This window comes from Oryctolagus cuniculus, chromosome 9, assembly GCF_964237555.1.
Source record: "Oryctolagus cuniculus chromosome 9, mOryCun1.1, whole genome shotgun sequence".
Lineage (NCBI taxonomy): Eukaryota > Metazoa > Chordata > Mammalia > Lagomorpha > Leporidae > Oryctolagus > Oryctolagus cuniculus.
In genome coordinates this window covers 102,518,431-102,543,856 of record NC_091440.1, presented here as the reverse complement: position 1 = coordinate 102,543,856, position 25,426 = coordinate 102,518,431, and the positions used below count along the sequence as shown (strand labels likewise).

At 47.7% G+C, this 25,426-nt stretch overlaps 1 protein-coding gene and 1 long non-coding RNA gene across 3 annotated transcripts in view; both read right to left on the bottom strand.

The window, feature by feature from the left end:
• Positions 1–22,930, bottom strand: part of LPCAT3 (lysophosphatidylcholine acyltransferase 3) — a 44,678-nt gene extending 21,748 nt beyond the window's left edge. The window contains exon 1 of one of the 2 annotated variants that reach the window (XM_002712747.5): positions 22,367–22,930. In XM_002712747.5, coding sequence (XP_002712793.1) covers positions 22,367–22,517 — 151 coding nt within the window. In that variant the 5' untranslated portion in view covers positions 22,518–22,930. The remainder of the gene's footprint in view (positions 1–22,366) is intronic. The other variant, XM_017343419.3, reaches the window with a different exon arrangement.
• Positions 13,262–16,423, bottom strand: LOC138843855 (uncharacterized). The gene is made up of 2 exons (XR_011378973.1): positions 16,268–16,423; positions 13,262–14,132 (listed from the first exon to the last, which is right to left on the bottom strand). It is a non-coding gene; the product is annotated as an uncharacterized lncRNA (long non-coding RNA).
• Positions 22,931–25,426: the final 2,496 nt, after the last annotated feature.

Here is a 25,426-nt window from a genome sequence, read left to right as displayed (position 1 = left end):
GCCAAACGTCTGTGCTTGTCAGATACTTTTTTTTTTTTTTTTTTTTTTTTGACAGGCAGAGTGGACAGTGAGAGAGAGTGAGTCAGAGAGAAAGGTCTTCCTTTTCTGTTGGTTCACCCTCCAATGGCTGCTCCAGCTGGTGTGCTGCGGCTGGCACATCATGCCGATCCAAAGCCAGGAGCCAGGTGCTTCTCCTGGTCTACCCATGCGGGTGCAGGGCCCAAGGACTTGAGCCATCCTAGGGCACTCCCGGGCCACAGCAGAGAGCTGGACTGGAAAAGGAGCAACCGGGACAGAATCCGGCGCCCCGAGTGGGACTAGAACCTGGGGTGCCAGTGCCGCAGACAGAGGATTAGCCTAGTGAGCCGCAGCGCTGGCCGCTTGTCAGATACTTTTACGATAACTTTATCATTAATATTTCTATTTTGAAGATTTGTCACTTTTTCTATTCTTTCATCCAAGTGGGAATTCCTTGTGCTAGAGAACTCTGCAGAGAAAAGAAAGGCAAACAGAACTAGGAAGGAGGGTGAGTCCTACCCGCTTACGCGACAGGTCACTGATCAAGCCCTCTGGGCTCGGAACTTCCGGGTGATCCACCTGCCAGCTGGCTGAGCAGCGCAGATTACACAGGAGGAGGAGACAGAGCTCACCTTTGGAACTGGCTCACAACTGCTCTCCTGCTCATCAGACCAAGCTGTGTTGATGGTGAGGGCATGGTGTCAACACACCTTCCACACCCCAATAGTGCCATACATCTTGGGCTGAGTCATAGGCTGAATGGTTATTCATGAACACACAGATTCCTAGAACTGGAGAAACCTTAGAAATCACCTATCCCAAGCCCTTCATTATTCATTAGATAAGAAACTATGGCCCAAAGGGGAAACACTGTCCTGGCTCAAGGTTAACAGAGAAGAGCTCATATTAGAATGCACATCACCTGATTTCCATTCTAGAATCTTTGCCACATGCCGTGACGCCCAGCAGTGATTTGGAAGTGAATCTCTAGTAACAGCTGCGTGTTCTATTAAAGCCACAGCTGTATTATTCTCTGATTTCTAGATTACAACCTATATTCCTGCACCTGTTTGTGGACACATGTACATCCATTTTTTGTTTGCTCATATTCCTATCCAAAAACATTTAAAAACTTCATATTACTGCAGAATTTAAGTGTTTTTTTTTTGTACTTCATTAAGCTAATTTTTTTAAATTCTTTTTTTTTAAAGATTTATTTTATGGGGGCTGGTGCTGTGGCATAGGGGGTTAAGCTACCATCTGCAGTGCCAGCATCTCATTTGGGCACTGGTTCCAGGCCCAGCTGCTCTACTTCTGATCCAGCTCCTTGCTAATGTACCTGGGAAATCAGCGGAAGATGGTCCAAGTGCTTGGGCCCCTGCACCCCCGTGGGACACCTGGATGAAGCTTCTGGCTCCTGGCTTCGGTCCAGCCTAGCCCTTGCTGTTGTGGCCAATGGGCAGTGAACTAGCAGATGGAAGATGACTCTGTCTCTCCTTCTCTCCCTCTCTGTAACTCTCTCAAATAAATAAATAAATAAATCTTAAAATTTTTTTTTGTTTATTTGTAAGACAGCATAACAGAGAGAGAGGAAGAGACAGAGACAGAGAGAAACAGATTGGCCTTCCATCCACTGGTTTACTTTCCATAATGGCCGCAATGGCCAGGGCTAGGCCAACATGAAGCCAGGAGCCAGGAGCTTCACCTGGGTCTCCCACGTGGGTGCAGGGACCCAAGCAGCTGGGCCATCCTTGCTGCTTTCTCAGGCCATTAGCAGAGAGTTGGATCAGAAGTGGAGCAGCCAGGATTCAAACCGGTGCCCACATGGAATGCTGGTGCTGCAGGCGGCAGCTTAGCCCACTATGCCACAGCACTGACCCCTGTTAAGGTAATTCCAGAGGATTCTGCCCATCTCCCTCCAGTGTGTGTTTAGAATACAGCAGCTCACTTCTGAGAGTGGCCTCTGGCTGAGTGGAGGAAATGAGTACAAGCCATTCAGACTGCGCTGGAGGGGCTGTCGCTGTGGCGCAGAGGTTCGTACCCAGCTCCCTGCCAACGTGCCTCGGGAAGCAAAAGATGATGCCACAAGTGGCTGGGCCCCTGTTATCCAAGTGGGAGACTTGGATGGAATTCCAGGCTCCTGGCCCAGCCCTGGACATTGTAGCCATTTGGGGAGTAAACTGTCAGATGGAAGATCTCCTTCGCTGTCACTCTGCCTTTCAAATAAATAAAAAATGAATCTTAAGAACAAACAGGGGCCGACGCTGTGGTGCAGCAGATTAAAGCCCCAGCCTGCAGTGCTGGCATCCATATGGGTGGACTGCTCCACTTCGATCCAGCTCCCTGCTAATATGCTTGGGAAACCAGCAGAGGATGGCCCAAGTCCTTGGGCCCCTGCACCCACGTGGGAGACCCGGAAGAAGCTCCTGGCTCCTAACTTTGGATTGGCTCAGCTCTGGCCCTTGCGGTCATTTGGGGAATGAACCAGCAGATGGAAGACCTCTCTCTCTCTGTAACTCTGTGTTTCAAATAAATAAAATAAATCTTTAAACAAACAAAAAGCCTGTGTTCGAGATGAAGACGAAAGAATGAGGGGGAAACCAGTGGGTGGTTGTTACTTTAAGAAAGAGAAAGGGGCTGGTGCTGTGGTGTAGTGGTTAAAACCGCTATCTGCAATGACAGAATCCCATATGGATGATGGTTTGAGTCCCGGCTGCTCCACTTCCAATCCAAGACTCCTGCTAATGTGCCTGGGAAAGCAGTGGAAGATGGCCCAAATGCTTGGACCTCTGCCACCCATGTGGAAGACCTGAATGGAGTTCCTGGCTCCTAGCTCTGGCCTGGCCCAGCAAATGTTGGCTGACTGGTGCCAGCAGAAATTGGAAAGTTGTGACAAGCACTCTGGGATTAGGCACACAGAGCTTCTCACTAGCTTCCTTGTCCAGGGGAAGCTCGGTCAACCATCAGTGGGTATGCTTAGGAGTATTTAAAGTCTCATGAGATGGAAAAAGGGATGTCAAGAACATTACCCTGGGACCGGTGCTGTGGCATAGTGGGTTAAGCTGTCATCTGCAGTGCTGGCATCCCACATGGGCACTGGTTCAAGTCCTGGCTGCTCCACTTCCAATCCAGCTCTCTGCTAATGCACCTGGGAACGCAGTAAAAGATGGCCCAGATCCTTGGGCCCCTGCACCCATGTGGGAGACCTGGAAGAAGCTCCTGGCCCTGGCCTGACCCAACCCTGGCCATTGTAGCCATTTGTGGGGTGAACCAGGGGATGAAAGACTCTCTTTCCACTTCTCAAATATATATATATATATATATATATATATATATATATATATATATTTTTTTTTTTTTAGAGAACAGGAGAAGAGATGTTCAGATGGACTTGGAGGAACTTGAAGTCAACTAATGTGCCTTTACTAGTAAAGATGGAATGACCCCCAGTTGCCTGTATTCAAGGCATTTTGCCACATTTTAATTCTTTGTAAAGCTGTAAATCATGTGGAGGCAACTTCTAGCCAGATTATCTGAGTTCTGGAAGTAGAGTGATCTACTTTAGAAATTCTCTCTGCATCTTGGGCAAATTACTTACATTCTTTGTACCTGGATTTCTCCATCTGTGAAACAGACCACCAGCCACCTTGCAGGGCTGCTGTGCACATTAAATAAGAGAGTATTTGCAAAAGCATGAGACAGACATAGCGCTGTCCTTATCTGCTGTTTATTGCCTGCAGTCTGAAAATACCACTACTGGATGGAAAATTCCAGAAGTAACTCCTCAGTTTGAAACTGCATGGTAGGGGCGCCGGATTCTGTCCCGGTTGCCCCTCTTCCAGGCCAGCCCTCTGCTGTGGCCAGGGAGTGCAGTGGAGGATGGCCCAGGTGCTTGGGCCCTGCACCCCATGGGAGACCAGGAAAAGCACCTGGCTCCTGGCTCCTGCCATCGGATCAGCGCGGTGCGCCGGCCGCAGCGCGCCAGCCGCGGCGGCCATTGGAGGGTGAACCAACGGCAAAGGAAGACCTTTCTCTCTGTCTCTCTCTCTCACTGTCCACTCTGCCTGTCAAAAAAAAAAAAAAAAAAAAAAAAAAAAAGAAACTGCACGGTGTCCTGAGTGGCATGACGAAGCTTGCTGTGTCCTGCCTGAGATGTGAACCATCCTCTGTCCAGCACATCCGCCCTGTCTACACTACTCGCCCACCAGTCACTTTGTAGCTGTCTTGGTTATTGGATGGACATCCATGTGCCTAGCACAGGAACTCTTACTTTACCTAACCGTGGCACAACCGTGGTGGTACTGGCAATTCAGATCTGCCAAAGGGAAGCTGTAAAGCACTTACTGTAGGCGAAAAGGTCAAAGTACAAAGATATTCTGAGAGAGACAGCAACCACATTCATGGAATTTTAATCACAGTAAATTATTGCTCTCTATTCTATTATTAGGTAGTGTTCATTTCTTATTGTGCCTAATTCATACTTTAAACTTTATCAAGGAAATGTATAGGCAGGAAATACACATGGTACACGAGGCTTGGCTGCTACTGCTCTTTGCAGTTTCAGGCATGCACTGATCTTGGAACGTATCCGTGAAATGGGGGTCTACTGTACTTCCTTTAGGTCACTTTGAAAGTATTTGCTATATGCATGGCCAGATATTTACATAGGCATATCTATACTGAACTTCTTGAAAACTCAGCATTCTTTTAACTGGTTTTAAGACAGAAAAATTTTGGTGCTGGCACTGTGGGCTAAGCCACTGCCTGCAGCACTAGAATCCCATATGGGCGCCAGTTCAAGTCCCAGCTGCTCCACTTTTTTTTTTTTTTTTTTGGACAGGCAGAGTGGACAGTGAGAGAGAGAGAGAGAGAAAGGTCTTCCTTTTGTCGTTGGTTCACTCCTCAATGGCCACCGTGGCCGGTGCGCTGCAGCTGGTGCACTGCACTGATCCGAAGCCAGGAGCCAGGTGCTTCTCCTGGTCTCCCATGGGGGTGCAGGGCCTATGCACTTGGGCCATCCTCCACTGCACTCCTGGGCCACAGCAGAGAGCTGGCCTGGAAGAGGGGCAACTGGGACAGAATCCGGTGTCCTGACCAACACTAGAACCTGGTGTGCCGGCATTGCAGGCGGAGGATTAGCCTATTGAGCCGTGGTGCCGGCCAACTGCTCCACTTCTTATCCAGCTCTCAGCTGAGGCCTGGGAAAGCAGCAGAAGATGGCCCAAGTCCTTGGGCCCCTGCACCCACGTGGAAGACCTGGAAGAAGCTCCCGGCGTCGGATCAGTTCAGCTCTGGCAGTTGCGGCCATCTGGGGAGTGAACTAGCAGATGGAAGATCTCTCTCTCTGTCTCTCCCTCTCTCTACCTCTCAAATAGATAAATAAAATCTTAAAAAAAAAAAAAAAAAAAAGAAGAAAGAAAAACTTCAGGCTCAAAAATTGGAGCCACCAGGGGTGGCACATATTGGCATTTGCCCACATTGAACCTATTTAACGAAAGCAAGCCTATAGAAAGCTTAACAAATAATGGTCTGTGGGTTGTACCCAGGAAGAAGCACACTTGCCACTGAAGCTAAACAATAAGCCATGTATCTGCCTGAACATCCTGCTGCTAATGCCAGAATGCCATAGTACAGGGCTTCATCCAAGGTCACCCAATAACAGACAGATTCCCCAAGCTGGGCACGGTGGTTTGGTAGTAGGAAGGTGTCTCGATGCAGTATTAGTGCTGGCAGATTCTGTGGTGGCTGCAGCAGGCCCCAGGAGAGGTGAGGCTGAGACTGACAGGCTGGCTAGCAGCTGGGATGTAGGGTGTGGAGTGCAAGGACTTGATCTGGACCAGGGAAGCCCAGAGTTGCCCTGTCACACAACCCAGAAACTAATTAGCTGCTCTCTCTCTAACCCTCCCAAATACTCGCCATGATCATTTCTTGTCTTGAAGGTTGCCAAATCTTATCTCTGTAAATACAAACAAGGTAGGTGAGTCGTCTTTGCTCAGCAGGTGTTTCAGCCAATGGAACAATAAACTCTTTTTTACCCAGTTAAGATTCCAATAGAGGTGATAATATCCTCATTGTTCCCATGACCTACACAGGTATAGTTGTTGGCTTCTCTCTCTCAAAACATTTCCTTGCTATGTGCGCTCTTGTACACTTGCACATCTTTGGAGCACATTTTCCTTTATCTTATGCAGAAGTAAAAATGGGCAAAGCACAAAAGTGTAACACTGAATTTTGTCAAGTCCTATCTGTCACCTTAACAACTTGAAACTGGCTTGAATGAAAACCATTTTATTTGGTTACTAAAGTGAGAGTTACAGGGGTGAGCTTTGTGACACACTGGGTTAAGCTGCTGCTTGGGATGCCCACAGCCCATGGTGATGCTTCTAATCCAGCTGCTTGCTAATGCATCCCAAGAGTTAGCAGGTGATGGTTCAAATATTTCAGTCCCTACCATCCATATGGAAGACCTGGACGGGGTTCTGGGTTCCTTGACTTAGCCTGGCCGAAACCTGGCTATTGTGGGCATTTGGGGGAGTGAAACAGAGGAACTGGGACTCTGATATGGGATGCAGGTGGCCCAAGCAGCAGCTTGATCCACTATGCCCCAATACCCGCCCCTGCTTTCCATTTTTCTAAAAATCCTGTATGGATGCTAAACACCACTGACTGGTTCACTAAGTCACGTTTCCAGTTTCTGTGCATTGTGCTGTTCTCAGCCTGCAGCAGGCATAAGAGTTACCTAGGATGCTTATTAAAAAATGCAGATTTAAGAAATGCAGATTTGGGGCCGGTGCCGCGGCTCACTAGGCTAATCCTCTGCCTGCAGCGCTGGCACACCGGGTTCTAGTCCCGGTCAAGGAGCCGGATTCTGTCCCGGTTGCCCCTCTTCCAGGCCAGCTCTCTGCTGTGGCCAGGGAGTGCAGTGGAGGATGGCCCAAGTCCTTGGGCCCTGCACCCGCATGGGAGACCAGGAGAAGCACCTGGCTCCTGCCTTCGGATCAGCGTGGTGCACTGGCTGCGGCGGCCATTGGAGGGTGAACAACGGTAAAGGAAGACCTTTCTCTCTCTCTCTCTCTCTCTCACTGTCCACTCTGCCTGTCAACAAAAACAAAACAAAAAAACAAACAAAAAAAGAAATGCAGATTCGGGGCCCGGCGTTGTATAGTGGTTAAGCTGCCGCCTGCCGTGCCAGCATCCCATATGAGCACCGATTCGAGTCCCAACTGCTACACTTCTGATACAGCTCCCTGCTAATGCACCTGGGAAAGCAGTAGAAGATGGCCCATGTCCTTGGGCCCCTGCACCCACATGGGAGACCTGGAAGAAGCTCCTGGCGCCTGATGGCCCGGTTCTGGCCACTGAAGCCATCTGGGGAGTGAACCAATGGATGGAAGACCTCTCTCTCTGACTCTCCCTCTTTCTCTCTAACTCTGCCTCAAATAAATAAATAAATCTTAAAAAAAAAAAAAAAAGAAAAGAAAAGAAATGCAGATTCTCTGTCCCTGAACCGAGGCCACACCTCGGCATCGGACTGTGAGAAACAGTGCTGACCAGAGGAGCGCACGGGCACCAGTTCATATCCAAGAACAGCATCATCAAGGAGTCAACACCACGCATCACTTGTATATAAAAAACCGGTTTTCTGGCTAAGAATGGTTCTTTTTGTCCCTTCCACTTCATTACTAGTAGATGGGTTTTCTTTGTTGGGGTCATTTCTCACAAAGCAAAGGCTTGTTTCGGTTTTCTCTTTAACACTTTATGACTGTTTAGATGCTTTCAGGAGCAGAGAACAAGGCAGAGGAGAGCGGCTGGCTACTCTTGGGGAGCGGCTGCCATTGATGGGCACTTTCACTGAGACAGGCATTGTGAGCACTTTGCATAGATTAATGCTCACAATCGTTACACCTCCATGAGGTATAGGAATGATTTTTGTTTAAAAGATTTATTTGAAAGGCAGAGCTACAGACATACACACACACACACACACACACACACACAATCTTCTACCTCCTGGTTCATACCCAAATGGCTGCAACAGCCAAGGCTGGGTCAGGCTGAAGCCAGGAGCCTGAAACTCTATCTGAGTCTCCCATGCGGGTTGCGGGGGCCCCAGTACTTTGGTCATCTTCCGCTGCTTTCTCAGACGCATTAGCAGGGAGCTGGATCAGAAGCACAGTGGCCGAGATTTGGACCAGTACTTTGCTGGCCTCAAAGGTGTGGCTGAACTCACTGCACAATGTTGCCCTCAGTACCCTTATTTTATAGACGAGAAAACTGCAGCACAGAGGGGTTTGGTGACTTCCCTAAGGTCACAGAGCTGGTGGGCAGCACAGCTGGGATTTGAACCTAGATGCCTACTCCAGGCTCTATTTTTTTTAAGCTACTCTGCCATATTACCCTTCTAGTTTTCAGAATTCACAGTAGTGCTTCAGCCTCCCCAGAGTACTGTATAGTCCACATACATTCATGAGGATGTATTCACACACACACCCAGTGTCACTGACGAAGCCGGAAGCCTTGGGTGCTAAATCTATGACTACAGAAACCTCTACCTCTCTGGCTGTCAGTATCCTCCTTTGCATTTTACAAATTCAGCTTCCTGGGGCCAGCATTGTGGCGCAGCAGGTTTAGCTGCCACCTGCTGTGCTGGCATCCCATATGGGAATCAGTTCAAGTCCTGGCTGCTTCACTTCTGATCCAGCTCCCTCCCTGCTAATGCGCCTGGGAAAGCAGAGCTGCCACCCATGTGGGAGACCTGGATGGAGCTCTTGGCTGCAGCTTGGTCCAGCCCCAGCTCTTGGGGCCATTTGGGAAGTGAACCAGCAAATGGAAGATCTCCCTCCCCACCCCCTGCCCCATGCAACTCTGCCTTTCAAATAAGTAAGTCTTAAAACACACAAACACACAGACACCACATTTAACTTCCTGTAACGGTGTTTTGAACATCCCATTCCTTGCTCTAAATATCCTAGTGGCTTTTGACTCTGCAAGATGAAAATCAGCTTCTTCAGCTTGGCACTTGAGGCCGCTCACAATCTGTCTCCGATCTTACTGTTCCTTCTATGCCTATGTGAACCGAGGCTTTTTTCTTTCTGTGATCATGCATAGTTCTTCCTTCCTCATTCTTTGTAAGCGTACATTTTAGTGGATTGAAAAGATTCACAGTGTTGTGTTACAATCTCCACTGTCTCATGGCAGAACATGTCCATTACCCCAGCAAGAAAGCCTGTCCCTCCAAGCAGCCACTTCCACTTCAGGTCTCCTTTTATCCCCTGGCAAGCACCAACCTATTTTCTGTCTTTATGGTTTGCTTATCCTGGGTGTTTCACATATGTAAATGGACTCATACAACATGTGGTCATTTGTGTCTGGCTTCTTTCTCTTAGCACAAAGTTTTCAAAGTTCCCTAGTGTTGTAGCTTGTATCAATACTTCATTCCTTTTGATGGCTAAATGATATTCCAATGTATGGACAGAACATTTTATTTCATTCAACAGTGGAACACTGGGTTATTTCCACTTTTGGGGGATTATAATAATGCTGTGAACATTTGTGTACACATTTTTGTTGAACACAGGCTTTCTATGTTCTTGGGTCTCTCCCTAGGAGTGGAACTGCTGGGTCGTATGGTTACCCATGCCTAGCTTTTGCAAAAAGTGACGAACTGCTTTTCACAATAGCTGTGCCATTTCACAGTTCCATCACAATGCATGAGGGTTCCTGTTTCTCCACATCCTCACCAAACACTTATTTTTTTTTTCTGTTGTGTTTCTGATTACAGTCAGTCATCCTTGTGGGTGGAGAGGTATCTCATTGTGGTTTTGACATGCATTTTCCTAATCTGAACATCCTTCCATATGTTTATTGACCATTTGTACGTCTTCTTTAAAGAACTGTCTACTCATATCTTTTGTCCATTTTTAAATTAGATTGGCTTCTTGAGTTCTAAGAGGTCTTTATATGTCTAGATCCTAGCCCCTTATCAAATACATGATTCACAAATATTTTTTGATACACTCAAGTTTTTAAAGTTTTGATGAAATCCAGTGTATCAATGACCATCCCAGTTGGAAATAATCAGCATCTGGGGAAGATTCTTGAAAATATAATAAAAATTAGATTTTGGAATCTGATAAAAATAAATAGAAGACTTTGGCATAAAACAAACAAACAAAAAAAGCACACCATCTAGGAATTCCCATGTTTTGCTTTTCTTTCCTGTTCTTTCAGAGAGACAAAGATCAATGAAGAATTAAACAATAGTGTCTGATTATCCTTTCGCTGGGAAATGATTTCTAGTACCTCTCCTGGCTCAGGATTTTTGGTCAGGGCCCCAGTGTGTCTCCACTCCAACTTGAATCAATCGTTTCCTCTTCTGTCCATGGCATATGTCGTAGAAGGCTTCAAGGGCAGCATTCCAGTTGGCTTCTGCTTGCTGGCTTGTAACCAGTAGTTTTATATTTATGGACAAATCAGAGTGGTGCCCAAGTCCATCTGAGTTTAGAATTGCTATCACAGCAGAAATTGGAAACCTCAAGAGTTACAAACATTTACCAGATCTACAAGGGTGCCACTTCTCACTACGGCAGATACAAACATAGAGATCAAGACTTTAACCTTTCAGGGGCATTTACTTGCATTCAAAAAAATGAAAGAAAGAAAAGAAAGTAACAATAACAATCCCTTAACCTTCTGGGACTGAATGTTCTAAGATTTCTATAAAATATATGCACAAGACTCCCCTATTTTTATGACAAATTCTTAATTGCCAGATTACATCATATATAATTTTATGTAGACAGGACCCACTATCATTTTCTCAGGAAAATGCTATAGCAACATGAATGGCTGGTACTGAAAAAAATCTTTACTTAAAAAAAATTCATTTATTTTTAGTATTATATTAAAAGATGGATAAGGCACTCTATTCTTTAACCTCATTCTGTTTTGCAACTGCAACCCTTTAGCTTTACTTACTTAAAGTAGAGTCACAGAGAGAGAGGGAGAGAGATCCATCTTCCACCCAGTGGTTCACTCTCCAACCTATGACTGATCCTGCTGTGCTGCAGTGCTGGCTCTAAGCTCTTTATTTTTCATTTTAAGTTTTAATTTAACTTAATGTAATTGAAAAGCAGATTACCAGAGAGAAGGACAGGCAGCGAGAGAGCTTTCGTCCGCTGGTTCACTTATAAATGGCTGCAAAGGCTGGGGCTGCACCAGGCTGAAGCCAGGAGCCAGGAGCTTCATCCAGGTCTCCCATGTGGGTGCAGGGACCCCAGTACTGGGCCAATCTTCTGCTGCTTTCCCAGGCACATTAGCAGAGAGCTGGATTAGAACTGAAGCTGCCGGGACTAGAACCAGCAACCATATGGGATGCCGGCGTCACAGGTGGTAGGTGGCAGTTTAATCCACTATACCATACAGCCCGCCCCTAAGTTTTTTATTTTTTAATTTAAACTTACGGTTAGAGTCTACTTGAAAACTTCATGTGAACCAAGAACAAACCCCGGTCTGATCTTTTTTGGCCTAATCTTCTACCCACTGTGACAAACTGGTCCTATAGTTATAAAGCAAGGGCATTTCTATCAAACACCTGTTACTCGCAAAGATCACATACATGGTTCTTACACAGAGTCTTTTACTCAAGCTGTCTAGAGCGTCACATCTTCAAAGCTACTGCTTGAATAGGGAGGGACTTAGATGAAAAGCAGTATGTTTTAAGCTAAAAGGCAATTCTTATCCAGAAATTATTTTTTCTTTGTTTCTTACTCTCTACACCCACTACCTGTTTTGAAAACAGGAAGAAATAAACACATAAACAACATCTTTTGGGATATACAAATCATAGACAAACTTTGAAGGGGATGTTATTGTTATTTCACCATGACAACTCTAAGCAGGTCTAAACCTTCTGGTCCTTGACTTCAGCAACTGCTGGACAATGTCAACACACACGCGCACACCGCCTATGCTTCAGAAGTTTCTTTTGGTATCAGGACAGCTCTCCCTGGCAGCTGCAACCAGGACACCTAATTTTTGTTAAATCTACAAGTCACAATTTATTAACTATTAAGAAATATCAGGGGGCTGGTGCTGTGGCACAGTGGGTAAAGCCGCCTCCTGCAGTGTTGGCATCCCACAGGGGTGCCAGTTTGAGTCCTGGCTAATCCACTTCCAATCCAGCTCTCTGCTGTGGCCTGGGAAAGCAATGGAAGATGGCCCAAATGCTTGGGCTCCTGCACCTGCGTGGGAGACCCAGAAGCTCCTGGCTCCTGGCTTTGGATCAGGCCAGCTCTGGCCGTTGCAGCCATTTGGGGAGTAAACCAGTGGATGGAAGATTCTCTCTGCCTTTTGAATAAATAAATCAATCTTAAAAAAAAAAAAAAGAAATATTAGGAGATCAATTAGGAGAACGTTATGTTGCTCAAGGCAGTTGATACAACACAGAAAGTAAAGATGGAGCTATTAGGACAAAAAAAAAACAAATTTTGAAAAACTCCTCTGTATTCAACCCCATTAAAAGTGTGAAGAAGGGGCTGGTGTTGTGGCAGAGTGGGTAAAGCTACTGCCTGCGATACTGGCATCACGTATGGGTGCTGGTTCATGTCCTGGCTGCTCCACTTCTGGTCCAGCTCTCTGCTAATGGCCTGGGAAGGCAGTAGACGATGGCTCAAGTGTTTGGGCCCCTGTACTCACATGGGAGACTCAGATGAAGTTCCTGATTCCTGGCTTTGGGTTGGCTTAGCCCAGTGGCTGTGGGCATTTGAGTAGCGAACCAGTAGATGGCAGGTCTCTTTCTCTAATTCTGCCTTTCAAATAAATAAAAACAAATGATGATTCTATTTTGCTTAAAAATAAATCTTTAAAAAAAAAGTGTGAAGCAGGGGTAGGCATTTGGCACAGCAGTTAAGGTGCTGTTTGGGACACCTACTGGGTTTGAGTCCTGGTTCAGCTTCTGGTTCCAGCTTCCTGCTGGTGTGCACCCCTGGAGGTAGCAGGTGATGACTCAAGTACTTGGGTTCCTGTCACCCACATGGGAGACCTGGATTGAGTTCTGGACTCTTGACCTGGCCTGGCCCAGCCCAGCCCCACCTTTTGTAGGCATGTGGGGAACAAATTAGTGGATGGAAGATCTTTGTCTCTCTGTCTTTCAAGTCAATAAAAATAACAGTGACGTTAATGGCATTAACTATGTGATCCAATAATAACATTTAGAGAATAATAAAAGATGTCAGCAAATGGATAAAACTATGTGAGTGTTGTTTATTCCAAAGATCACAGGGTACAGTAACATTTCAAAAAGCCAAAGATACTATCAGACGATCAAGTATTACAAAACAGGCACATGAAGAAATCCCCTCCACCAGTCATCCTCAAACTATAGAGGATGAGCATAACCTGGAAGGTTTGTTAAAAGGCCAATTCTTGGGTCCCTGATCAGTTTCTTATTCAGTAGGTCTAGTAGGGTAGACCCAAGAACATGCATTTCTAACATATTCCCAAGACGGGCAGACACCACTGGTTCCAAGAGCCTCCTTGGAAAAGGAGCAGACAGATTTCCACTGAGAGGAGGGAAGAATAGTTTTTTAAAACTACTGCTGTGGATCATGCTCAAGTGTTTACATAGTTTATCATGCTTAATCCTCATGGCATCCCAGTGAGCAATAGTTCTCAAAGTTTTCCAGAGCACAGGCACACAAGCAGTAAGCCCGAGTCCTCAAGACATAGGAGCTGTCTTTGATGACTCTTATTTTACAAATCTATATAAATTTTATGTTGTCTCAAAATATTGTACTGCTGCTTGTTAAAATGAAATATAATTCTAGAAATGATGTATCAGATAATTCGCTCAACCCTTAACCTCAATTTTGTAGTAAAACTGACCTTTGGGAACCTGAGGAAATGGATGGCTGAAGTGTAGCAATCAGCCAGTGAGTGTACACGGGAACAGGAGATGGTGAAAGAACTGTGGTGGCACAGCTGGTTCTTACTGGGTCCAGAGCTTGAATGGAGGCCCACAGGTCTCTAAGGACAATGAACCTGGTACTGCTCAACTCTGCCATCTGTCTCATCAGGTTCTTCTCTACTGCTCTCTTACGGCTCTTCTGTTGTTCCTGCCAAAGAGGACAACTTGCTGTTCCTTGGGTTTTCCCCACTTTCCCCCATCTTCCCATATATGCTCCTGATTCTGTGTGGCTGGAAAACTCGTCCTCGTATCCTCTACACGATTAGAATCTTATCTCCCCCTTTCAGATCCAGCTGAAATGCCATTTTCTTTTCAAATTATTTATTTATACAAAAGGCAGGCAGAGGCCGGCGCCGCGGCTCACTAGGCTAATCCTCCGCCTAGCGGCGCCGGCACACCGGGTTCTAGTCCCGGTCGGGGCGCCGGATTCTGTCCCGGTTGCCCCTCTTCCAGGCCAGCTCTCTGCTATGGCCAGGGAGTGCAGTGGAGGATGGCCCAGGTGCTTGGGCCCTGCACCCCATGGGAGACCAGGAAAAGCACCTGGCTCCTGGCTCCTGCCATCGGATCAGCGCGGTGCGCCGGCCGCAGCGCGCCGGCCGCAGCGCGCCGACCGCGGCGGCCATTGGAGGGTGAACCAACGGCAAAGGAAGACCTTTCTCCCTGTCTCTCTCTCTCACTGTCCACTCTGCCTGTCAAAAAAAAAAAAAAAAAAAATAAATAAATAAATAAATAAATAAAATAAAAGGCAGGCAGAGATAGACACACATACACACACACACACATAGAGCTCCCATCCACTGGTTCATTCCACAAATGCCTGCAATGGCTACCCCACTGGGGCTGAGGCTGGGATCTCAAGTCAGGTCTCCCTCATGGGTGGCCACTGCCATGGTCCCCTCAGGGTCTGCATCAGCAGGAAGCTGGAGTGAGAAGTGGAAGTACGAACCCAGGCAATTGGATGTGGGACGTGAGTATATTAACCACTAGGCCAGATACCTGCTTCATCATTTTCTGTCTGAAAACCAAATACCATCTTTAAAAGGTGGCTGGACTGAACCTCTCAAATGAGTTCCCACGGCTGCCCAGACATGCTTTAATGTCAGTGGCTATGTAATTTTCTTGCAAATAAGGTTATGCAAATAATCTCAAGGGCCCTAATTTCCTCACGATTCTGGAAAGAAATGATTATGTTTGACAATGAAATTATACTGAAATTCAAAACACAAAGTTTTCTACAATGTAAGATATTGGCTATCAAAAACAGAAATTGAAAAAATACATTTAAAAGAAATTCCCAGGACAAGTGCTGTGGTGCAGTGGGTTAAGCTGCTCCTTGGGGTGTCCGTATCCCATATCATCAGAGTCCATTCTCAGCTCCCTGCCAAGCTACAACCTGAGGGGCAGCAGATACCACCCACGGGGGAGACCTGGATAGGGTTGCTGGCTCCGGGCTTTGGTCTGGCCCAACCCGGGCTGTTGCTGCCATTTGGGGAGTTTTATAGTCTCAAGAACTTTGTGCCTATGAGTTAGAATAAAGTCTAAAAACATAGCAGTAATATACCCAGACTTTCAGAATTGGAAGAGGCCTTAAAAGTCATTTAGGGGCCGGTGCCGTGGCTCACTAGGCTAATCCTCCACCTTGTGGCGCCGGCACACCAGGTTCTAGTCCCAGTCTGGGCGCTGGATTCTGTCCCGGTTGCCCCTCTTCCAGGCCAGCTCTCTGCTGTGGCCAGGGAGTGCAGTGGAGGATGGCCCAAGTGCTTGGGCCCTGCACCCCATGGGAGACCAGAAGCACCTGGCTCCTGCCATCGGATCAGCGCGGTGTGCTGGCTGCAGCGCGCCGGCCGCGGCGGCCATTAGAGGGTGAACCAACGGCAAAAGGAAGACCTTTCTCTCTGTCTCTCTCTCTCTCACTGTCCACTCTGCCTGTCAAAAAATAAAAAAATAAATAAATAAAAAAAAAAGTCATTTAGGACAACCGCCTTTATTTTGTATTAATACAACTTTTGGACTCTGTGTTATGGTCAGTCCCATTTGTTTAGTTAATGCTGTTTAATTTCCATGTAGCTTGATTTTCGTCTCTTTATACTGTGATTTCAGTGCTACCTGAAGAAAGCTTTTTGTACTGAAAAAAAAAAAAAAAGTTTTTTTTGAATGGACTTTTTCTGAAGGGTCAGACCTGACTTTGGCCCAACGAGAGCTAAACTGCAGAATCTACATTGATTTTAAAGAGCGTTAACTTTAGCGAGGCTAATTCTGAACCTCAGAGGAATGACTTCTTACCGCTGCCTGTACTTCTTGATCATTCTGAAGCCAAGCCACAGTCCCCGCCAAGACCAGAGACACTCAGGCTAAGCAGGGCGGCCATCTGCTCCATTTGGCCAGCTCTAGCTTTGGAAGCTGAGAGGATCTCATATGCTGATTACATCTTGGTTTAACCTTGGGAGAGTGAAAAGAGGAAAGGATATCAAGGGCATTTATCTTTTCCATCTGCCATGGGCTCCTCCCAGTCCCAATATGGTCAAGGGCAGGGACTCCAGGGGCTGGTACTGTGGCACTACTCGAGCAGGCTGGGCCTCTGCCTGCAGTGCCGGCATCCCATGTGGGTGCCAGTTCGTGTCCTGGCTGCTCCTCTCCCGATCCAGCTCTCTGCTCCAGCCTGGGAAAGCAGTAGAGGATGGCCCAGGTGCTTGGGCCCTTGCACCTGCTTGGGAGAACCAGAAAAAAACACCTGGCTCCTGGCTTAAGATTGGCCCAGCACCAGCCATTGCAGCCATCTAGGGAGGGAACTAGGAGACGAAAGACCTTTCTGTCCCCTCCACCCCTGTATTTCTACCTCTCAAATAAATAAATAAATAAATAATTTTTTAAAAAAGAAGAAAGAGCAGTGACTCCAGTGTGACCTTAGGCAAGTTCCATGACCTTAGGAGGCCCTAGTTTTCTATCTGCACAAAGAGACCCTAGCAGTACTGTAATTTCCTTATGGGTAATTGGCAAGTTTAGGTGGGGAATCACCTATTGAGCATTTAGGACAAGGTTCAGTACACAGCAAATTCTCAATAAATGCCAGCTATTATTATTTTCAATAAGGAGTAGCAACATGAACATAATCCATGTGAATTCAATTCTCTTCTCTATATGAGCTTTAGCATATATTTCATTCCTTCTCTGATTCAGTTATAACAATATTGGCTCCCCAAACTATCTTTAGCCCAACTCCCTTTCAGAACTGAAGACCAGTCTTTGCAATTCCCAAGCTACCTCAGAAGTGCCTTTGGAACCTAAAGCAAATCCCAAACCTGGTCATTATCTGGCACTGAACAAGATCTGACCCTCCACTTGACCTCTGTGTATTTGTGAAAGACAGCATTATTTTTCTGGCTACCTGGGCGGAAGGACAGTTATTTTTTAAAAATAACTACACCAGTTAATCAGTTGCCACGTCATTCATTTACACATTCATTTACTCAACAAATATTTACTGGCCCTCTTCTATAAGCCAAGTATTGTGTTAAATTCTGGGTACAGGGCGGTGAACAGAACTTACATGGTTCTGTCCTCACCTACAAATATATAAGATACACTTGTAAGGAAACTCCAATCCACGAGAAAACACAACGGGGGACATAATTTACAACGAGAGGCATGGAAGAGCTCACAGAGGAAGTGACAATTTGAACGGAGGCCTGAAAGAGGAAAAGGATGCTGGCAGGTGAGTAAAGGAGTCGAGAGCCTTCTGGGCAGTGGGGTCAGCACGTGCAAAGGCTCTGAGGCCGCCAGGCTCATCGCCCTTTCTGAGCAGCTGAAAGGAGGCCAGGCAGCATGGCCAGCAGCTGGCTGGAGACGAGGCTGCAGCGGTAGGCAGGGCTTACCCGCCTGAAGGGTTCTGAGCAGGAAAGGCACAGCATCGGGTCACTCTGGCTGCTTTGGCAGAGTGGACTGGAGGGGGCAAGAACAGGGTTAGGACGAGTCAGAAGGCTGCTCGGGTGCTTCGGATCGGAAGTTGGCGGCTGCAGCAATGGAGAAGAGCTGACGGACTTGAGACACCATTTGGAGGTCTGAAGGGCAGAGTGATAGGACTTGTTGACTAGGAACGTGGGGAGCGAGGGACGGGGGTAGGTGCTCAGGTTTCTGGCATGAGCGCATGCAGGAGATTCTGTATTCCTAAAATAACTCATGAGATCCCTACTTTGTCTCTAAGTCATTATAACTTCCTATATGGGTCACTGCTCCTTTTTAGTTTCCCTACCTCCGGTCTGTGTTAACTTCAGATCACCCTATGTGGCATGGCCTTCCTAATTCAGCTCCAGTCACATGATTCCCCATTCAAGACTCTCCAGTGGTTCCTCTTCACCCACTGAGGTATGAATGCCTTAGCCTAAGCTTCCAAGGCTCCACAATTAAAAGTGATAGCCTACTTTCCTTCACTTCTGTACCTCGGTCCTGTTTTAGTGGAGCTGGACTACCTACTGTTCCTTGAATGTGTCACCACACATTCCTACCCCAGGGCCTTTGTTCACCTTCTTCCTTAAGTCTTACCATCTCAGTCACCTGAAACCTTGCTCAACTTTCAAAGTTCCTTACTTACGAAATGCCCCATCCTTAAATTTCATGATGCTCTGTGCCTCTCATACAGCACTTAGGTTTCTGCTTTTTATTGGGGCGATTAGTTTTATTATGATTTAACTCATGTGCATTCCCTACCCCCTCACAGGCCATAATGCCTTTGTGCGCAGCTCTGTTGCTCATATGCTCCCACTGCCCTGCCCTTAGAGGGTCAATAATATGATTGAGGCCAGCGTCGGGGCGCAGAGGATTAAGCCACCGCCTACGATTCCACATAAGTGCCAGTTTGAGTCCCAGCTGCTCCACTTCCTATCTGGCTCCCTGCTAACAGCTTTGGGAATGCAGCAGATGACAGCCCAAGGACTTGGGCTCCTGACACCCATGTGGGAGGCCGGAATCCCAGCTTCAGCCTGGCCCAGCCCTGGCCTTTGTGGTCCCTTGGGGATGAAGACCTCACTGTCTCCCTCTCTCTATATAACTCTGCCTTTCTTTTCTTCCTTCTTTTATTTTTAAAGATTTATTGGGACCAGCATTGTGGTATGCTGGGTAAAGCTGCTGCCTGCTATGGTTTGGGACATATATGGACACTGGTTCAAGTCCTGGCTGTTCCACTTCTGATCCAGCTCCCTGCTAATGTGCTTGGGAAAGCATCAGAGGATGACACAAGTGCTTGGTTCTCTGCACCCACATGGGAGACCTGGAAGAAGATTCTGGCTTCAGACTGGCCCAGTCCTGGTTGTGGCCATTTGGAGAGTGAATTTGAGGATGGAGGATTCTCTCTCTCTTTCTGTAATTGCCTTTTTTTAAAAAAATATTTATTTATTTATTTGAAAGGCAGAGTTACACAGAGCCAGAGGCAGACAGAGAGGTCTTCCTCCATCTGCTGGTTCACTCCCCAAATGGCCGCAAAAGCCAGAGCTGGGCCAATCCAAAGCCAGAAGCCAGGAGCTTCTTCCATGTCTCCCACACAGGTGCAGGGGCCCAAGCACTTGGACCATCTTTCACTGCCTTCCCAGGCCATAGTAGAGAGCTGGATCGGAAGTGGAGTAGCCTGGACTCGAACTGGTGCCCATTTAGGTTGCAGGCATTGCAACTGGCGGCTTTACCTGCTACGCCACAGCGCCAGCCCCTATAACACTTTCAAATAAATAAATAAATAGTTAAAAAATACAGTAATGAGGATGTGTAATTAAAAGTTACTTATACTTTACAATATGAATGATATAGCTAACTCTTCCCGGGGAGTATTTGTTTTTAGAGGGAGGTGCTTTCAACCCCAATGATCTAATCAGTAGAGAGCGACTCAGAAACCATATTAGCCTACAGAAATTCTTGGTGCCTCTAGCAACCAGAACTCCACTGCTGAAAGGCTGCTGCTTTCTAGGTTCCAACACCCAGGAGCAGCAAAACCTTTGTACGGGAGACACTGAGAGCCAAAATGCACTCCTTCCATGCATATGTCAGCTCATCAATTTACATGTACCCACGCCTGAAACACAATCTGCCAGCCACGTGAGGACACAACGGGAAGCCCCAAGTTGATCTCACAGTGAGAAATACTGAGCTACGGACAGCAAAAGTGTATACGAGGCCGGTGCTGCAGCTCAATAGGCTAATCCTCCGCCTAGCGGCGCCGACACACAGGGTTCTAGTCCCGGTTGGGGTGCCGGATTCTGTCCCGGTTGCCCCTCTTCCAGGCCAGCTCTCTGCTGTGGCCGGGAGTGCAGTGGAGGATGGCCCAAGTGCTTGGGCCCTGCACCCCATGGGAGACCAGGATAAGTACCTGGCTCCTGGCTTCAGATCAGCGCGGTGCGCGGGCCACAGCGCGCCAGCCGTGGCGGCCATTGGAGGGTGAACCAACGGCAAAAGGAAGACCTTTCTCTCTGTCTCTCTCACTGTCCACTCTGCCTGTCAAAAAAAAAAAAAAAAAAAAAAAAGTGTATACGAAACGGGAAAAGAGGATACGGGAAACAGGGAAAACAGGCAAGGGGGCTCAGGAGTGTGGCAGGTGTAAGAGACTAGTGTTTACTACTTTGCTGATTGGTGGTAGTCTGGACAAAACCATTTCCTAGTCAGCCGAATGCGCCAGACAGTACACAGTAGCCCACAACAGCCCAGCAGGCGTGCACACAAAAGATAAAGATAAATTCCAAGTCCTACTTCCATTTAACAAGGTTGCTCCTGATAATTTGCTGCTGCTCCTGTCACAGTCTCAATTTATAGTTGAGAAATCAACCATGGGCTTCCTAACTATCAGATGTCAACTCTCTTAATCACCAACTACAATTCCAACAAATACCTGGGTCAGAAGCAAGAGCAGGAAGTTCAAAGTTAGTGTGGCACAAAGAACCCTCTAGTGGGGTGCTGACACATTTGGGTCATGCCTGGGTGACATTGAGCAAACTGCATAACTTAAGGTCCTTCCCACCTCTAACACCTTACAGTTTTAGAGAGCTAAAGAGAGCGGAAGATCATCCTTGTTTGATATGTAACAGACAAATAACAGCGACATTAGGCAAGCTTGTTTAAATATGAATTAATGCCTCTCCCATTATCTAGATGGGGTAACACCCTTTGGTGATATGATATGTCAAGGTCTCCACTGACTGCTGGAGAAATGCCAGACTTCCTTCTGGCATGGAAGGCTTTCCACATTTGCCCAACTTTATCTAACACTTCATACATTCAGATGTCCAACGCTCCGCTCCGGCCCTTCTGGTTTCCTTATCACCACTTTACCTCTTGCTTAATTCTTCGCCACCACCCACTCTCCTAGCCAAAGTTCTGTAACCTTCATGAAACCTTCCAAACTAAAGTTCTACAACCTTCTTACAGACTTCCCACTGCTCAAATTATTTCGTCTATCGGTCTCAGCTCTTCAGCTCTGCATTCCTACAGGACTAACTTACCTAGTGGTCGGCATTGTCTTCATTCACAGATAAGAAAATTGGGCCCAGGGAGGCTAAGCTATGAGAAGCAGCAGCTACACCGGATCTCATTCGCTTACCTTCAAAGCCCACACTTCTTTTCATTGTACCAAGCTGCTTCACATATTAAAAAACTATAAGGGGAGGATGTGGTTAAAAAAAGTCTATAAACCAGTTTTAAAACCGCTTGTTGTGACATAAACTCAGATACACCACATCCTTTGAACCATTCCGGTAATAAACGCTTGGAGTAGCATGGATAGTTTTTAAGGGGGTTGTTAGTCCTGTTTCCCAAGCCAAGCATTAAAAAGATAATTCAGAGTAAATGACAGGTGGGTGGCTACCGGGGGAGAGGGGTGGCAATATGGCATAAGAAAATACTAGAAACGGGACGGGAAAGAGATGAAAGTGTAATATAAAATCATCAGAATGTGCAAGTATGGACTATGAGGCTGGGGAAGGAGTGAAGTACCGAAGTTGAGGGGCCTACATCTAGCCTTGGTAAGACACGCGCTTGTGTCCGGGGTGTCAATACACTGGCAGGAGGACACATGGCCAGAGACAGGAACTCCGGGGGGCTGCCAGCAAGTGCAGGTCGTGGGGCCCAGGGTGGGGCACGGCACCCTGGGTGGCCGTGGGCGCCGTCCGAGGGGCCAGAGGGCGCGGCGGGGGGCGAAGGTGAAGCGGCTCGGAGGGCACGGCGCGCCCAGACCCCAGACAGGACTTCTGTCTGCCCCTCAACAGCTGGCTGGCGTGCTTCAGGGTTCACACCCGCACTCCCCAAAGCCCTCCTGGGGTGGCTCCGGCAAGACCCTGGGGTCCTGCCCCTTCGCCTCCTCTATTCCCCGGGACTCTGCGAGGGGGCAGGGGGAAGCCGGAGGGTCCTTACCCAGAAAGATGGAGATGATGAGCCGCAGCGCCTGTTCTGACGCGCCCAGGGACGTCGCCAACTTGTTAAGGCTCAGCTCCTCGAAACCCGACCGCAGCTCCCTCATCGGCTCCACCACCGTCCCCACGTCCCCCTCCGCTGCGGACGCCATCTTAACTGCGGGCGCCCCCCGGGGACCCCCAGCTCCGCGCGCCCCGAATGTGGGCAAGACGCTGTGGCTTCACCCCCAATTCCGGCCCGGGGCCCGCCCACGGCGTGCGCATTGGCTGCAGGTCCGCCCAGCGCCGCCAGACCCACCCGGTGATTGGTCGAGGCGTGCAGGGGGCGGGGCCTAGCGCGGTAAGGTAGGAAGAGGGCGGGCCCGAACGTTTGTAAGGCAAAGGTGACTCCTGGCGAGAGGGAACGCCGGCCGGCGAGGGCGGGGCGGGGCGTGGAGCCGCGACCCAGGGCGGCGATTGGAAAAGTCCGAGGCCCGCGGCGCGCTGACGGTGCCGCTCGGATCTAACTGCTCGGGGGAGGAGTCCGCGAGGGCAAGTGTCCGGCCGGCTCGCTCGCTGCCTTCCCATTGGCTGAGACGGGAGCAGGCGAGAGTCGGGGCGGGGAGGGGGCCGTCACCCGACCGCGAGGTTACTGTCGGTCGCCGGCGCGCTGGGGTTACTGGGGCATGTAACGGGGAGGCGGGAATTCCTGCTGCAGCCCCTCGAGCGCCCCCTAACGGCGCTTCCCGGCCGTTCTTCGGTTCCGGAGCCGTTAGGCGAGCCGCCGCCACTGCCCAAGGCTGTGCGGGGAGAGCCGGGTGCTCCGGCAGCACCTTCTTATTTTTTATCCCACGGATCCTTTCCCTCATGCAGTTTCCTGTAGTAAAACGTGACCTTCCTGTAGGAGGCGATGAAATCTAAACATGCCGAACGGGCACCTGTTAATTAAAAATTAAACTAGTGCTGTCACTGAGTTATACATATGCTATAGTGTTCCAACGGCGCTGACGCGTAAGGCAGAGCCCTTTCTTTGCACCTGCCTCCCATTCTCGCTTCCAACAGGTAATCCCTTGTTAAGGCTTAAAAAAAAAAAAAGTGTGTTGCACTTAGCATGTGTCAGGACCTGTGCTGGGTTTGTGAGCATCATCGTGAGCCCGAAGCCCAGGCGTGGGGATGACGCACAATTAATAGCATCAATGACCATGTAATTGGCCGTGAAGGCGAGCACTCTGCAGGACAGGATCAAGGTTCCATGAGCGTCTGAGACAAAGGAACTCTTGTAATAACTGGAATTTGCAGGGCATTCTTGGACAATTACAGCTCGTGCTTTTTTAGCCCTTTGCACTTTTTACCTACTAGGGCACTTAATGTGTCTGTGCAGCAGGGTGTTTGTTATTACCGTGTCCTCTTAGAGAAACGGATGCTTGGAGAAGCTCAAGACCTTGCTCCGTTCATTTCCCAGCCTGCGGCAGAGAGAGAATTTAAACTTAGGTCTGTCGATTCTTCCCAGTCACCTTTTTACAGGGGAGGAAGTATGTCATTTGTTTAGAAAAGTATTTAGTGGGACCAGCAGTGTGGTGCAGCAGGTTAACACCCTGGCCTGAAGCACTGGCATCCCATATGGGCACCAGTTCAAGACCCAGCTGCTGCTCCACTTATGATCCAGCTCTCTGCTGTGGCCTGGGAAAGCAGTGCAAGATGGCCCAAGCGCTTGGGGCCCTGCACCCGCATGAGAAACTCCAAGGAAGCTCCTGGCTCTTGACTTCAGATTGGCCCAGCCCCAACCATTGTGGCCATTAAATGAATGAACCAGCGGATGGAGGACCTCTCTCTCTGTCTCTGCCTCTGTAACTCTACCTCTCAAGTAAATAAATAAATGTGGTTTTTTGTGTGTGTTTTTATTTTTAAAAAATTCTTCTGGAAAAGTGCCCTTGTTGAATGAGAGGAATGAGCAGAAGCAGTGTCACAGGAGAGAGGCCTCTGGTGAGGTGTTCACAGAGGGTTTTCTGCTAAAACTTTGGCTTTGACTTTATTGTCCCTCCAAAAAGTCACAAAGCAAAATGTCTTGGACATCTCCCCAGATTGTTGCCATGGCCTTTGCTCTTGCCCAGTCTGTTTTCACCTTGACTGGCCATTTCTACGTCTTGGTAGCCATTGCTTTGATCATGCTTTGTCTTCAGGATTGTACTGGTAAATCCTTGTTTCATCTCCTGTTATAACTTCTTCATTGAGACACCTTAGGATCTTGATCTCCCATGTTTAAGATTTCTACTGAAGCCCTGCTCTTGTCTGCAGCTGATCGGGGCCAACAAATTTGGTTTCCATCAAATGGAAGGTTTGCTCTGCTTTAGTTTGTCGGAATTGTGAATGCTGAGCCAGTTGAGATATCTGTCATGTTGGCTATTGTTTCTAATGGTAATATGCCTTTTCAAACAGGGCATGGAGAAAGTTAATTTTTTCCTCACAAGTTGATGTTCATGGTATGTCACTGTGGGCTTTATCTTCAACATTGTCTTTTATGCTGGTGTTGTGGGGGAGTTGGTTAAGCCACTGTTTGCAGTGCTAGTATCCCATAACAGACTGCTGGTTTGAATCCTGGATGCTCAACTTCCAATCCAGTTTCCTGCTGATGTACCTGGGAAAGCAATAGAAGATGGTCCAAGAGCTTGGGTCCTTGCTGTACACATAGAAACATGGATGGAGTTCCTGGCTCCTGCCATTGGCCTGACCCAGCCCTGGCTGTTGCTGCCATTTGGGGAGGGAACCAATGGATTCTCTCTCACTCTCTCTTTCTCTCTCTCATTTCTCTCTATCACTCTGCCTTTCAAGTAAATAAATAATTTTTTAAAATGTGAATTATTCCTTTGTAAACTGCCGATTTCTTTGGGACATCGTTCCCATAAAGTTTTTATAAAGTTATCAATGATTTCACCATTTTTCCACCCAAGTGTCATCATAAATTTATTCTTGCTTCAATTTTACTGGAGTTCATGTTAGAGGCTTTTTTTTTTTTTTCCAAGCTGATGTCTTATTTTTCTTAGTGCTTCAAACTAGATCATTTTCAATCATGGCATCAAAAATG